This window comes from Daktulosphaira vitifoliae, unplaced genomic scaffold (assembly GCF_025091365.1).
Source record: "Daktulosphaira vitifoliae isolate Bord-2020 unplaced genomic scaffold, ASM2509136v1 Scaffold_5, whole genome shotgun sequence".
Taxonomy (NCBI): domain Eukaryota; kingdom Metazoa; phylum Arthropoda; class Insecta; order Hemiptera; family Phylloxeridae; genus Daktulosphaira; species Daktulosphaira vitifoliae.
Genome location: NW_026099576.1, coordinates 24,945,599 through 24,962,624, shown reverse-complemented (window position 1 = coordinate 24,962,624; position 17,026 = coordinate 24,945,599). Strand labels below are relative to the sequence as shown.

General features: G+C 25.2%; 1 protein-coding gene across 3 annotated transcripts; it reads left to right on the top strand.

Moving 5' to 3' along the window:
- Positions 1-3,377: 3,377 nt before the first annotated feature.
- LOC126907319 (uncharacterized) lies at positions 3,378-13,520 on the top strand. Of its 3 annotated transcripts, none has more exons than XR_007704454.1 (6): positions 3,378-3,652; positions 3,715-3,747; positions 4,576-4,777; positions 8,416-8,574; positions 12,801-12,970; positions 13,245-13,520. XR_007704454.1 is itself a non-coding variant. In XM_050688510.1 (6 exons), exons 1-5 carry the CDS (start codon positions 3,550-3,552, stop codon positions 12,941-12,943), a joined length of 621 nt encoding a protein of 206 aa, XP_050544467.1. In that variant the 5' UTR covers positions 3,388-3,549; the 3' UTR covers positions 12,944-12,970; positions 13,132-13,227. The 3 variants fall into 3 exon arrangements, 2 of the variants coding, with proteins under 2 accessions (XP_050544467.1, XP_050544466.1); XM_050688510.1 differs by lacking the exon at positions 13,245-13,520 and adding an exon at positions 13,132-13,227 and having other exon boundaries at positions 3,388-3,652; positions 4,595-4,777; XM_050688509.1 differs by having other exon boundaries at positions 3,394-3,652; positions 4,595-4,777; positions 13,245-13,519.
- Positions 13,521-17,026: the final 3,506 nt, after the last annotated feature.

Sequence of the window (17,026 nt, the reverse complement as noted above, 5' to 3'; positions counted from 1 at the left end):
TTAAAATCACTACTATTCAATGCAAATCTGTAGATAGTGTTTAATTTTAAGAAATTGGTAGATTATTTCAAAAGCAACTACACCCAAAGAAAAACCTCAATCAGTATTGATAGAGAAATTTTATCAAGGGTTTATGATAATGTTTTATTAATACGAACAAAATAACTATTCTTATAAATAATTATTGTTCATATTGATAAATATATCATAGATTCAATAGTAATGATATATTTATTAAATTGAACAATGAATTTATTATATAGATCGAGGTTTTTCTTTGGGTACATAACTCTTATTCCCTTAATTTTATCCCGATTTATAATTATAATATATGAATACATAATATCTATAGTAATTAAATTTAGTATGAAATTGATATTCAATAATTAAATATTGTAATTTTTAGGGAGATATTATAAAAATAAAAAGGAGTTATATTCATATACTTTTATCGCTTATGAAAAAGTAAAGGGATTGATGCAATACTTTTTAATAAAAAAATTTTGTTACTTATGAATAAATACACTAGACTACAAGGAACTTTCATCAGAAACAAACTGTTTAATTGATAGATTAGAATTTTTTTTTCAATTTTTGAGAGTAACATCTTCAACTAGATACGAATTGTAGTCATTTGAAGTATCGTTGAAAAAAGTAGGTCAAGTTAGAGCAGAGAAAATAAATGATAGTCACAAAAAATATCATTTCTCAAAAATGAGAATCAAAATTCTCAGTTTTGCATCGAAGGTATAACCTAAAATATAGTAAAATAATATTAACATGAATAAAAAATTTCTTCTCGCGAGTGGCGACTACAGTGATGGTATCCTTGATTTTTATTGAAGTTATTGAATCTAAATGAGATAAAAATCAATGTAGTTGAAAATTTATTCTATCTTCAAAAAAAAATTAAGAAAAAATGCAAAAAATTCCTTACCATAAGCGAGTTGGGACCTTGTACCCTAAGCTCGTAAAACACAAGTTTTAACAACTCGGCAACCATACGTTGCTACCGTTCGGCTGAAAAAATTGGCTAATTAAGCTAGTTCAAATTTCAAAGTTATTTTTCTCGGCTTAAAAGAAGCAAACAAATTTAAATAAGTTTAACTTTCTATGCTATATCAATTTTTTATTTATATAATATTTATGAAAATCTGTACTTCCCTTGTCAGGTATTTTAAATTAAAATAAAATACAAAACCCAGAATTTTAACTCAAAAATATCATATTTTTGAATACGGTAGTCATTTTTACCATGAAGACAAATCCAGAGGTCAAATTATTTTTTTTCAAATTAAAGTATATTACATAAGCTATAATTTAAGATATATATATAAAAGTGTCAGTATTTCCGGAATACTTTCAAAAATTAAATTGAAAATGTCCTAGTTTCAATACGCATGTTTAAAGTTTTAACCCCACTTGTATAAAGGGATCCGATTTACAAAAAAAACATGTCAGATGAAAGGGGTATATAAAAAATTTATTATAAAAAAATAATAATATTGATCCATCACTTTTCAATAAGTTATAGCATTACAAAGTAAAAAATGTAAAATATAAAATCGAGAAATTTCACACAAAAATAGCATTCGGTAACCATTTTCACCACAAAGACAAGTCCAGAAGTCAAATATATTTTTTTCAAATTAAAGTATATTACATAAGCTTTAATTTAAGATATAAAAGTGTCAGTCTTTCCGGAACATTTTCAAAAGTTAAGTTGAAAAATTTAATTTTTTTAAAAAAAGTTACCATTTTGAAACCCTTTCTGTGGGCTTTTAAAGGGTTAAATGTTCACAAAAATATATAAAATGATAGGTAAATACCTAAGGTATCTATAAAAAAGAAAATTATATTAATTTTGTCATTTTTAAAAAAGTTATGGCATTTTTAAGTAAAAAAAATTGAAAAAATGTCGAAAATTAGCGATTTTTAAATTTGTAATTTTTTAGGGGATTTCTCCCGTTTACGGGGAACGAGAGAATTTTTTTAAAATTTTGAGGATAATGTCTTCGACTAGATACGATTTGTAATCTTTTGACATATTTATCATTAAAATCGGTCCAGCGAGAGCTGAGATTGAGCGTTCACAGACAAAAAAAATAATAATAATAATAAAAAAAAACATATCATAGTAAAATTAATACCTTCTCAGCTTCGTATCGAAGCTAAAAATTGTCCCGATGACCTATTTTCTTTATGCAAATGGTTGCCGTAATTAAACAAATGCTATTTTTGTGCTCAAATTTTATTTCTTATTGTTTATTTTAAAATACTTTTATAAGGGATTGCCATAGTAATGAGTTCACCAATAAATATAAAATTTACATGAATCTAACTTATATTAAATTTATATTTATACTTATTTTGATAATTTTGCCACTTCAAAGTTATGAACATTTTTTTTGAAAACTTGAAAATTTGTATAAAATGTAGAACTTTTTTAACTTAACTTTTGAAAATTTTTAGTTTTTTAAATATATATTAAGATAAAGCCTATTTTATGTACAGGAAGTTCAAAAAAAATTGTACTGAGGACCTATTTTCTATGCGCAAATGATAGTCGAAGTAAAAAAAAAAATAGGAGTTAATTTTGCTTATGGAATAATCCACCAATTTCTTAAAATTAAACACTATCTACAGATTTGCATCGAAGCGTTTCTTATGATAGTGAATTTAATCAGATATCATCTATACTTGTCCCAACTATGCCATTTTCATACTGTCCCACGACTCTACTGTGCACCATTTTTTGATATTCAACTGGAGTTAGGTAAATTCATTAAAACTTTTTAATCCTAAAATCTGAATAGCTAAATAATTAAGTGTGGTAGTGTTATATTAATTTCCAGATTCATTGTAACTTTTTTTGTCATATTCTATTGGGGGGGGGGGAATAATGATACATTTGCTCCCTCTTATTTTGACTAAGGGGGAAACTGCCCCACCCTACCGGTTCCGGGGCCACTGAAAATACCATTTTTAAATGTTGACAAATGACTATGAAACATATTTAAGGGTTTTAAAATGTTTAAATATTATGCAGCTGTGTACACTTTATCTATTTAAAAACCCGTCAAAAAATACTCTGAATGTTTCCTTAAAACGATAAAACAAAATAATAAAATCTATAATTATACATTTTGTTTATTTTATGATGTCAAGTAAAACTTATTTTATTATTTATTTATATTTTTTTTCTTTGTCATATTCATTTAAAACAGAATAAATAATTAAAGATTAATATTCTTTCTCAGTTTTTAATATGGGCAAATCACTACTTTTTTCTTACGTTTTTTTTAACTGTTATTGTAAAAAAAATTGGAATAATCCATTCAGGCTTACGTAAAATAACAATAATATATCGTTTTCGTAAAAAAATTATAATTATAATTTAAAACATATGTGTTTTTATTAAACTATTCTTGAAAATTTAGTCATTGTTTGGTTAGTGTACTAACCAAAAAAATTTCGAAACCATTACTATTTTTACATTAGTATATTTTTAATACAACAAGATCATTCAGCCCTAAGCATCAACTTGCCATGTTCCATTATAATAAGTGCTACGATTACGGTGCTTTTATTAATATGGCGTTTTGCAATATTATTATTATATCGATACATTTACTCGTTTTTTCTAATGGAGGTATATTATAAAAAGTATTTTTTTTAACATACAACTTCTATTGAACTATTTTAAAATTTCAGCTTTTTGTACATCTCCAATAAACACGGAGTACGGTGAGTTCAAAGTATTATAATTTTATTGCTATGTTTTAATTTGCGGGGTAATAGTATCGAATACATAAATAATTACTTAAAAAAAACTTACAAATCGTAAGCAATTTGAACTTTACAAAATTTTTTAACTAAGAAATTTTTTCTATATACTAAGTTCCAAATATAATATTGTGAAGCCGGTGGTCAAAATCAAATAAGACCTGTATACCTAGGGGTGTTCCTTCGATTTAAATAGGAATACTATTTAATATAAATAATCGCCATTGACGTAGTATGATTTCAAGCAAATAAATAAATATAAAAAGAAAATTGATTGATTTGAGATCAGATCTGGCGGAAAATTTTTCGGTCTATGTATTCCCTTGTCGTCTCAACAAAAAGCGGTTTTAACAAGTTCTTTTTATAAATAGTAAAATTCAAAGTATTGCGTTTCTAAATAGTTGAATCGTTAGCATGAGTCACTGCATTCGGGTAAACATTAATATTCGATCTACGTGGAGCTAGCGCAGGCATTTCGTAATTTTTTTGATAATAATAAAAAGGGAATTGGGTTAAAAAAGTTCGTATTTAGCGATCATATTTTTTGGTATAGCAGTTTTTTAAAATGTCGGAAAAACGAAAATGTTATACTGTTTAAGTGTAATAATTGTTCTAATTTAACGATGAAAATTTTGTTGTTATTATTGGTTAAGAATAAAATTTAAGTATAACATATATAGTATAGTAATATTATTAATATAGTATAACATTTATTTTCAAATAAACTTGTCAGTCAATAGTACTATATGATAGTAATTTTGAATTACTAATTTTAATATTTTAATTTAGAATGTTTACATTTCTTAAGGTGATGGTGAAGAAGAAACATGTACTATTTGTTTTGAACAGCCATCAATAGTAATAGTAAAACCTTGTAACCACAAAATTTGTAATAGATGTGCAAATATACTTAATATTTTGAAGATGTTTCCCTGGGATCCAATTTTGTGTCCATGGTGCGTAACAAAAATATCACATTTTGATGGCATAGGTTAGTATGTTGTCATTTCGTAAATAACTCGTACATCAATTTATGTTTTTCTAAATTTCTAATTGCTGTTTTTATTATTTTGATTTAACAGTATTTATTCTATAGAGTTTAACCTGATAATCACGCCTAAATCGTAATTTTATTATAATGATTTATAAATGCGTTTTTAATTTTTTTTAATCACCATCCATCAGTCTACTCTACACAACAAACGAATAAAATAGCAAAATGGTAATTATGAGGCCCCCGAAGTTTTGTCTAATTTCATTAAAACGTAAATAAAAAAAGGGGGTAAAAAATGTATTAAATTGTAGTTATAAGTTGAAGAGGCGCCTCCATTTGTTTTTTATTTTAATATCAACATAAATGTAGCAAATATATTTTAATTTTTGTTTGCCTCTCTCGAGAATAAATAGATATTACGCTTATAGTTTTGTGATTATGCGATAACGCTTTGTAGATACAAAGATCCGGTCTAATGTACGAAAATTTGACTTATGTTAAGGTTTGAGTTATAAAAAAATTAGTTTTCTCTATAGTATAAGAGCCTGGTATAGAATTTTGTGGAATTTCATTTTCATTTTTATAGTTTTATTTTATGATTAGTTGGAATCTAGTTCCAACTAACTGGGACTTTGTTTCAGACCTGAGGACTTCATTTTATCCTTACAGATAGGATACCGATTCTGGTAGAGCACCCGGTTTCGACAAACATTATGAGTGTTTTACAGAAATAGTATTATTTCAGAATTAGAATAACAAAAATATATCATAAATTGAATCAATAAAATAAGTAAAATTCAAAAAGAGTAAATAATGCAATATTTTGGGCATAATATTGAAATTTGTTTTAATAGGTTGAAATGTATTACTATAATATGGAATTTTAAATAAAAAACGAAAATTAAAATTTGTATCAATGTATTTGGTGTAAAGAAAAAAAGTGTGTAACATTGTCTTATTAATAATTATTATTAAGAGTTATTATTATTAATAATGCCAAATTCTTTCATTAAAAATAAAACTGAAAATTTGAGCTCGTAATATTTCCAGCCTTGACAAAAATTTCAGTTTTATTATATAATAAGATTTTTCAATTCAATGTTCTTGTCCGTAATTTAAAAGTTTCCACTTTTTTTTATACTATTCTATTTATTACTATATTTGATATCCAATTTAGCATATAATTACCTACAATTTCTGCATAAAGTTATTCGTTTGTTGAATTTGATTAAAATTCAGACATAGACGGTTTTGTTAGATTTACTGATCACACGTTTAACTTTTGTCTTTAATTAAACAATGGTTTTCGATTTGATCTTATAAAATTTTGACTTAACATATTTCCTAAAAAATACCTAGATGAGTAAGATCTTAAGAGAGAAATTAAACTTATAATCGGCGAAATTAACGCAGTTCGTGATCATTAAATACAACAAGCGAGTAACTGCCGAAATTCTGGAGGATATGCTAAATATGATTTTTGACCATTAATTAATGGAAGATTGAAAATATAAAAAAAAAACTTAAAGCAGATTCATTTTTCACTGAGTTGTCAAATTTACCAAACGATAGTTACATATGTCACACTAACCATTTTATATTTTACACGACTCTAATTAAAACGCCGTCGTTCCAGATAATGTCAGGTAATAGTAAAATACTGTTACCTGACATTAGCTGGACTAACTACATTATTAAGTAATAACCAAGAAATATATATCTTGTATTTTTATTTTTTATTTCAAGACATTTATAAACCACTGTACTTCTACAGGCCTGGTATCATAAAAGTACTGATTCAGAAGTTCACCAGTAATTTTCTTAGATATTTTTTTTTATTTGTGATCTAGTTAATCATTATGGTTTCATTTAAAATACTTTTTAAATTGATAAAATTTAAAGAGGTAGTAAAGAGATAAGATTTTTTTTTTGAAAATTATAAAACTGAAAACAATTAAATTCTAAAATAAAAAAATTACATTCTTTTTCATATTATTATAGATATTGCGTAAATCATATGGAAATTATCACCTGTGAAAATACATATTATTTGTTTTATATAATGAAGAGCTTGCAAAAGTCTGTAGTTTGATTTTTAAAATAAATAAATATTTATTTAGTAAATTACACATTTTTTCTATCGATATTTTGTCTTGAGTTAATATAATAATGGAAGCCGATTTAATCTAATTAATTTAAACACATTAAATAAGTAAAACAAAGAATATATTATAGGTATTATTGAGAAAAATAGACATATTTTGAAGAAAATATGTGATATTGTGCAACCTAATTTTTCTTCTCCTTAATAATACATTTATATAAATTCATATGTAATATTCATAAATAATATTATAATAATAATGTTGTAATAATAATGGTTTGTTACAGAACCAGGAGGCCTAAGCCTTCTTTAAATTGTGTCTTGTTTTTTTTTATACATAGTGACAAAATTTTAATTATATAATATTCATTAATATAATGAAATATTTGTTAAAATTAAAAAATATTTTTCTTTGTACAGTTAAATTTATTAGTAATTTTTTACTTTAAAGTAGTAGTTTTGACAATTTATTGCTAACATTTGATTTCTTTTCCTTATTATGGAGTGAATAATATCAATATTTACATATCGTAGTTTTAGAATCGTTGTCTAGCTGAGAGATTAATATCACGATTAAAAATTATTAGATTATTAATAAAGATTATAAATAATAAATTTTGTTAACTATTATGAAGTAGTTAAATATTGTTTTATTGTTAATTGCTTATATATTATAGTTTTGTTGATAGTTATTATTTAGTCACCATGAATAAATGGTTATTGAAAGTCTACAAAAATATTTAACTGTAATCAATAATTATTTAGTGAGGTCTAAGATTATAGTATTATAGTTCGGCTAATGGGAAAAATTCATTGTGCCTCTCAGTGTAGAATCCATGTATACTTTAGTAGGGCTAAAGGCACCATGATATTTTACAGCCCCTTGACAATCTCAAGTTGACAATGATAATGTAGCTACTTTTTTTAAAATTGATGCAATTTTTCATTTAAAGAGTTGAAAACTATTTTTTGTTTCCTTATCAACTTTTATTTGTAGCAATTCCATGTAAATATAACCAAAAAATGTTTTATCTACTTGTACGAATGCTTAGCCTTTCTAAAAAAAATTCTGAATTCAAAACTGGTTCCTTCATTAAATATGATCCTAGCCAAAATTAAGAATTCTTAATTCTTTTACAATTATTTTAAGAGAAATCTATTAGTTAGTATTAAAAGAATCACCCTTTAAGTATCTTTTTTCCTAAAATAAAAAAAAATATTTTTAGTTAGTTAAATAAAATGATAAAATACAGCATTTGAAATCCACCTTAATAACTTTAACTCTCAATCTTTGAAGTTGCATTATAAGTTGTCTGTTATTATTTCCTTTTTTTAACGTTTATGAGTACTACGTAAAGGAGTAATTAGCATATTACTAATGTACCCCACATTCAAACTTATTATAGTCTCCCTTATAAGTGATGTTAGAATTTTGGGCGGCAATGATAGTATCGCACTTTCTCTACACATTAGTTTTTTTCAAAATTTCTTACCAACTGTTATTTTTTTAAATATTTTATTTTTATTTTAGTGAAGTTGGAAACATGTAAGTGTAAAAAAGAACTACCAACAGTAACTTTAAAACCATGTAACCATAAAATTGGAAATAACTGTGCCATTGAAAAAGAAAAAGTATATTTACCAAAATGTAGTCAATGTAATTCTGAAATATCTAGCTATGATGGATTAAGTATGTATTTATATTTACAAATGATAATAAGTTATTATATTAAAATAATAACTTGAGTAATATAATATTCATTAGATAGATTACCCTATTATTACTGGGCTAGTATAGAAAAATTAAATATAGAGGGTATTGTGATTACATAAATATTAGTTTGGTACTAGTCAGATTTATCAATAGAGGAGATGTAATTATATTAAAATAATATTTCTTCGATATATTATAATTGACATATCACCCTTATATGTTCATATACAATATTAATGTACTGGTGCTAAACTTAATAAAAAGTAATTTTCTTAATTTTTTTTCATCAAATCAAACTGTTTTCGTATAAAGTATACTAATTATTACAGTATTATAAAAAAATATAGTACCTATAATTAAAAAAATATATATACTTTCATCTTCACTATCGGGATGAATTTTTCATACTGTGAAAAATAAAAAATATGCTATTTTTGTGTTAAAATTCTGGGTTTTGTATTTTATTTTATTTTAAAATATCTTACAAGGGGAATACACTGACTTTCATGAATATTATATAATTTAATTGACATAGAATAAAGTTCATAAGACATAAGAAATTAAACTTAATTAAATTTTTTTGCTTTTATAAAGTTGAAAAAGTAACTTTTAAATTTGAATTAGCTTAAATTGCTAATTTTATCATGCGACGAAAGCGACAGACAGTTGCCGAAACGGTAACACTTGTGTCTTTTACGCTAAGGGTAGAGTTTCACATTCGCGTGTGTCAATTAATATTTTGCATTTTTTTTGAGTTAGAAAAAAATTTTCAAATCATTTGATTTTTATCTCATTTAGATTCAATAACTTCAATAAATATCAAGGATCCCATCATTATAGTATCTCTTCGTGAGAAGAATTTTCTTATTCATGTTAATAATATGTTAATATTATTTTATTATATTTTAGATTATAGCTTCGATGCAAAGCTGAGAAGGATTTTTTTTGTGATTATCAATTATTTTCTCTGCTCTAACTTGACCTACTTTTTTCAACGATACGTCAAATGATTACAATTAGTTGAAGATATTACCCTCAAAAATTGAAAAAAAATTCTAATCTATCAATTAAACAATTACTTGTCCCATGTTCTCCATACAGACAATTAAAATAATTTATTTTTAATGTTTTTAAAGTATTTATTGACGAAACAAGTTTGATATGATAGGTTTCAACTACAAAATTAAATCATTTTACTTTGTAATTTCATAATATATTTACTCTATTTGTGTGTGCTACTACTAGATTATAATATTCCAAATTTTTTGATAACATGTTGCTATATAAATCATTTCTAAAAAAAAAATTATTCTAGTTTCACCTGAATTTAACATGGGTTTTTACAATTATAATCAAAATTTATAAAACGCTCAATTGTGTACATTTTTTTTAAATTTTGATTTTTTTTTTTGCTAGTTAAAGTAAAATCATTAAAATTAGTTCAGTTCTGGATATTTCAATTGTAGAATCTTTTTAAACATCAAAACTTACTTAGAAATGATTACTATGATTTCTATTTCAGTTATTTATTACGATAAAAATTCAAAAAAATAATGATTTTTTCTGATAAATATAGTGTAAATAGTAATCATAAAATTTCCTCACTGCATATTAATCTTAAAAATACCATTTTTTTAATTCTCATAAAATTTTCTTTTTAATGATTTCAATTTCAAAATTGCAAATTGAGCTAAAAGTTATGCTAGTAAATTAATTTGTTTTAACTATAAACTTTCAAAAAAATCAACTTTAGAGGATTAACAAAATAGGTTAAATATGTCATTTTCCTTATTTTTAATATATAAATAATCAAAATCAGAATTAATTTAAAACAATTTTCGTTTTTTCTTAATTATTATTTTTATTTGTAAATACTTATTTTTTAAAAATAAGTAATAATATTAAAAATTATCTAAAGTGATAGAAAAAGTTTAATTGCATATTTGAAAACATCGAGAAAAGTTGATTTAGAAAAAAAAAATTTTGTTTTTGATGAAAGTTCCTTGTAGTCCAGCGTATAAACCTTATAATTTTATTAATTAATGTAACACACATTTTTTATTGAAAAGTATTGCGTCAAGCTCTTTAAATTTTTACACGCGTTAAAAGTAAAGAAATATACAACTACTTTATTATTTATATAATGTCTCCTTAAAAATTACAATATTAAATTATTTAACATCAATTTCATATTAGATATAATTACTAAAATTATTATTTATTCCTATTATTCGGTATATTTTTTTTATAAATCTGACACATAACCTACCCTCAGGGGAGTATTTAAAATGACAACTTTTTCAAAAAAATTAACTTTTAAAAATGTTCCGGAAAGTCTGACACTTTTATCTATATCTTAAATTAAAGCTAATGTAATATACTTTATCATTAAAATAAAAAAAACATTTCGGAATTTATTTTGTCTTCACGATGCACTCACATAAAAGTTAATAAAAAAAACCCAACACAGGCTTAGTGGTGACGTAGCATAGTTGGATCAAGTATAATGATATCTGACAGTGATTAAAATCACTATCAAAAAAAAACGCTTCGATGCAAATCTTTAGATAGTGTTTAATTTTAAAAAATTGGTGGATTATTCCAAAAGCTACATGATCTGCTAGTTCATTATTAATATCCTAATTAAGATAAAGTATGTCGAATGAAAAAGGGATTATTAAAAAATATTATTTCCCATAAAAAATAATGTTGATCCATACACTTTTCAATATGTCATAGCATTATAAAGTTAAAAATGTAAAATACAAAATCGAGAATTTTCACACAAAAATAGCATTGATAGCCATTTTTACCGTGAAGATAAAATAAAGTCCGAAATTTTTTTTTCCCATGTTAAAGTATATTACATTAGCTTTAATTTAAGATATAGGTAAAAGTGTCAGACTTTCCAGAACATTTTAAAAATTTAAGTGGAAAAAGTTAATTTTTTGTGAAAAAGTTGTCATTTTAAATCCCACCCGTGGGCAGGTAAAGGGTCAGATTTATAAAAAAAATATATTAAATGAAAAGTAACGATATCATGCATCTATATAAAAAAGTTATGGCAATTTTAAGTAAAAAAATTTGAAAAAATTTCGAAAATTAGCGATTTTTAAACTTGTAATTTTTTTTGGAGGTTTCCCTCATTTACGGGGAACGAGGGAAATTTTTTTAATTGTTGAGGGTAATGTCTTCGACTAGATTCGATTTGTGATCTTTTGACGTATCATTGAAAGAAATCGGTTCGGTGAGAGCAGAGAAAAAGTGGTAACAGACACAAAAAAAAAACACATCATAGTAACATCAATATCTTCTCAGCTTCGCATCGAAACTAATAAAATAATGATGTGAACATAAGCTGATTTAATTTTTCAACTTTTAAGCTATTAAGAAAAAATAATTTATACCTAAATACTAATAACAATTAAGTTATAAATAATTTTTAAAATAAATATAAATTATAAACAATGTAAAATTTATTTTATTTAAAATTAAAAATAATTCCTGCCTTTTTTTAGTCATATTTTTATTACTATTATTTAGATCACGTAAATAACAATTTAACAAAAACAAATAAATTACCTATTTTAACTACTAAATTATAAAAAAAGAAACTAAATAAAGATAAGATTTATCAAAAAAATTTTTCATAGAGTATTACCACAGACTATATGAACATATAATCAACTAGATTCTAATCAATGCAGATACTTGGTAGTTTGTTATCATTCGTTGGCCCAGAGTTAAAAAAAAATTACCCACAACCATGTTTGGAGTAACTGCTATTCCACTTATTATTACGTCTAGAACGTTATCTTTTACAAATAACGTTTTCTATGAATATAAAAATGAAAATACAGCCATAACAATAACTGTATTACTCAATAGTAATCACAAATTAATAATAATTTCAATGTATATAAGGCCTAGCACATTTTTGATAATTCGTAAAAATAATCGAATTTTAAATTTGGGGAGGCCGGCCCTGGGCCACATTAAATCTAAGGGGGGCCAGGCCCACCCATGTCTACGTGCCTGTGTAGACATAGTAATAAATTGGACTTCATTGACATTTTTTAAAAGTCAAATATATATTGAATATTGCAAATAGACTTGTATCAGTCGGTATTAAGAATTCACAGGAAATATTTTATGAAAAAATATCTGAATGTATTTAAGAATATATTAATATTTATTTTCAGTTAATGAACCATATACAAATGAAATAGACGATGAAACTTTATTCAGAGATATTTTTCAGGATCAAGCAGATAACGTTCTCTTTGTATTAAATAACTGTGCTTATTTCATAAAATATTTTTTACATTTATTTAGACGTAATTAAAATTGAAAAGCACCACGGAATAACTAAGTATGTCCATTTTTAGAATTTTTTTTATAAGAAAAAATTTACTAAAAAAAATAAAAACTTAAAAGTTTTTATCAGATTGAATAATCAGTATGATACGCTAATTATGTCTCACACAATATCTTTAAAATGATTAGGTAAAATATAATTTTTTTTTTTTTCAGAAGTTATTAGATTTTGACCATACCTACTTTAATGTCATTAAAGTGTCATTGTGTAAGATATAATTAGCCTATCAATCTGTATAATATCCGTTTAATTATAAATCCTGTTTTAGTACTGTAGTACACAAGAAAATGCATGTAAACTGATATAATATGATTTTCTGAAAAAATTGGACTTGTATTGTTATTACACTATGCTCTTCAACTTAAACAAGTTATTATTTAAGATTATTTACTGTTTTTATTTGATAACTATTATTGTATGAACATTGCATAAGAAAAAAAATTCTATTTTATACAATATATTGTGGTTACTTAAAAATAAAATGTATATCAATGTTTGATACTCTTTGCCCCCTGTAGATTTTGTGGCACTTAAATAATTAAAAAATAAATAAATAAATAAAATCAAATATTTACTTAAGTTATATCATCTTTTAAAAAAAAGAAATATTTTTTATACTTACGTAGTTGAAAGCACGTGTATAAAAACGTGGATTAATTCTAAATTCAAAATGAAACTTAAAAAACATTATTAATATATCTAGGTTCTCATTTTTTAGGAACAATTAAAAAACCGGTTCTTGAACCGGAATAGAAATATTTACATAAAAAAAAAGGAATCTTTAAAAATACAATTTTTTATCAGCTATTATTACTATTATTTTTTTCGTAAAATGGCTTTAGATGTATCATCAAGATGTTAATATGTGTAACGTGAAAAAAAGTGACCTCTTCATTTTTTTGTATATTTGTATTGTAATTATCTTGGTTGAGCCCTATGCTTGCTGCGACCGCGTTAATCATCTATATATTTATCAGATAAGGAGGTGTTGTAATTTGTCTATGCGATTGTGTGCACACCCACCTCGCCCCTTTCCTCTCTTGAACGTCAATTGCACTGCTCACCAACTGTATTGTCATCTAGTGATAAATTCATTTGCGTTTTCCTCTATAACCTCCGGTACTGATTTTAACAGAATTGGTCAACCGACAAAGGCTAGTCGAAGAGTCGCCGGGTCAAACGTCGGGCAGTTTGTCGAAGAACAGCAACAGTCGTAGTTGGTTGTACTCTTTCCCGACAGAAGTGATTGAGTTTTGTGCGCTGCAACATTGTGTTTTTTTTATATTTTTTCAGGTGTGTCCGATGTACATTTAATTATGTAATTTATTTATTTTTTCGGCGTCGGCGAAATTTGCCTAATGTTTCTATAGTCCTTCAGGGCTGGTAATGTACTAATATTTTTCAACGTTTTGAGCCAAATATTTTTATATTTATTTTAGTGCGCCGTGCCATAAGCACGTGTGGCCTAATTTATTATTATTATTTTTTTTTTGTAGGCTCTTCCTAAACATTGTAGCTGTGTTCCGATACCAACTGTCATGTTTATATAGTTTTTGTGATTTTTATAAGATTTTAGGTGCCCAATCAGATGGACAAGTCAAAATAACGTTCACTTGATATTATATAATTATGCAGAGCGTACCACTTTGATTTACAAATTTGAATTTATATATATTAATGTTAAAATTAGTAAATCACGTTGGGACACTTTATTTTTGTGTGTGATGAATATTTTGATGACAATTTGGTGACGCAATGCATTTTATTTTGTTGTGTTCCAACGTCTTGCAAGTTAAGTCTAACTATTTAAAACCAATCGCTTACTTGGGACGTATACCAGCCCTGCTTTAGTGGTAATACTGTGCATGACGACTGGCGGGTACCCGAAGTTGTTCATCGTCTTTACCACAAACACTTTTTTTTTTGCATGATCCATCTTTAATGGACTCGTATATTTTGTACTTCTCTCCCTTCAAAAATCATCATCTTCTAGTTTGTAAGGTACGGACAACGACCTTGTATGAGGTCATCTTATTTAATTATATTTATGTGACAGCTTGTCACGAGGTTTGTCGTGCATCAATGATCAATGACTTAACGGGCATCAGTGACAGCTTTAATTAATAAGTCTACAGTTATCTTAATATTTACTTAATATTATTATGACTTGATAAATTATAAAAAAACCCAGCACAGGGGGGTGGTGGCACAGTGGGGACATGGCATAGTTGGGTCCAGTATAGATGATATCTGACAGTGATTAACATCACTATCACAAAAAACGCTTCGATGCAAATCTGTAGATAGTGATTAATTNAAGCAACATCAACTTCTATTAAAATAAAATACAAAACCAAAAAAAAATTTGTTAAAATAGCATATTTTTTAATATGGTAGCCATTTGCGCATAGAAGATAGGTCGTCGGGACAAATTTTCTTTTTCATTTTATTGTACATAAAATAAGCTTTAATTTGATATATGTTTAAAGGACGCAATATTTCCGGAACATTTTCAAAAATTAAGTTGAAAAAGTTATTTTTTGTAAAAGAGTTACTATTTTAAATCCTCCCAGTGAGCAGAATAAGTGTTAGATTTTCAAAAAAAATTATATCAAATGAAAGGGAAATATCTAAGGTTTCAATACAAAAAAATATTATTTTTATTTGTTCATTTTTGAAAAAGTTATGGCAGTTTTAAGTACAAAAAACATCCCGATATAATATAATTTTTATCGCAAACATTACATTTTTTTTTAAATTTTCGACAGCCATTTGCACATAGAAGATAAGATGTCGGGACAAATTTTTTTTTTTCATTTGATAGTATATAACATAACCTTTAATTTGATATATGTTTAAAGGACGCAGTATTTCCGGAACATTTTCAAAAGTTTAGTTGAAAAAGATCTATGTTTTTTACAATATTTCAAGTTTTGAACGGCCCCTATATAAGGGGAAATTGTCCAATTTTAATAAAAAGTATGTCAAATGAAAGATGTACTTATAATGTATTTAGAAAAAAAAAATTTGTGCTGATATATACATTTTTCAAAAAGTTATAGCATTTTTAAGTTGAAAATTTAAAATCGAAAATCGAAAATTTTAACACAAAAATAGTGTTTTTTTAACTACGGCAGCCGTTTAAATGTAGAAAAAAAAGTGTCGGGACAAATTTTTTTTTTTCATTTTATAGTACATAAAATAAGCTTTAATTTGATATATGTTTAAAGGACGCAGTATTTCCGGAACATTTTCAAAAATTAAGTTGAAAAAGTTATTTTTTGTAAAAAAGTTACTATTTTAAATCCCCCCAGTGAGCAGAATAAGTGTTAGATTTTCAAAAAAAATTATATCAAATGAAAGGGAAATATCTAAGGTTTCAATACAAAAAAATATTATTTTTATTTGTTCATTTTTGAAAAAGTTATGGCAGTTTTAAGTACAAAAAACATCCCGATAAAAGGTAATTTTTATCGCAAACATTACATTTTTTTTTAAATTTTCGACAGCCATTTGCACATAGAAGATAAGATGTCGGGACAAATTTTTTTTTTTCATTTGATAGTATATAACATAACCTTTGATTTGATATATGTTTAAAGGACGCAGTATTTCCGGAACATTTTCAAAAGTTCAGTTGAAAAAGATCTATGTTTTTTACAATATTTTAAGTTTTGAACGCCCCCTATATAAGGGGAAATTGTCCAATTTTAATAAAAAGTATGTCAAATGAAAGATGTACTTATAATGTATTTAGAAAAAAAAAATTGTGCTGATATATACATTTTTCAAAAAGTTATAGCATTTTTAAGTTGAAAATTTAAAATCAAAAATCGAGAATTTTAACACAAAAATAGTGTTTTTTTAACTACGGCAGCCATTTAAATGTAGAAGAAAAAGTGTCGAGACAAATTTTTTTTTTCATTTTATAGTGCATAAAAAAAGCTTTAATTTGATATATGTTTGAAGGACGCAGTATTTCCGAAACATTTTCAAAAAATAAGTTAAAAAAGTTAATTTTTGTAAAAAAGTTGCTATTTTAAATCCCCC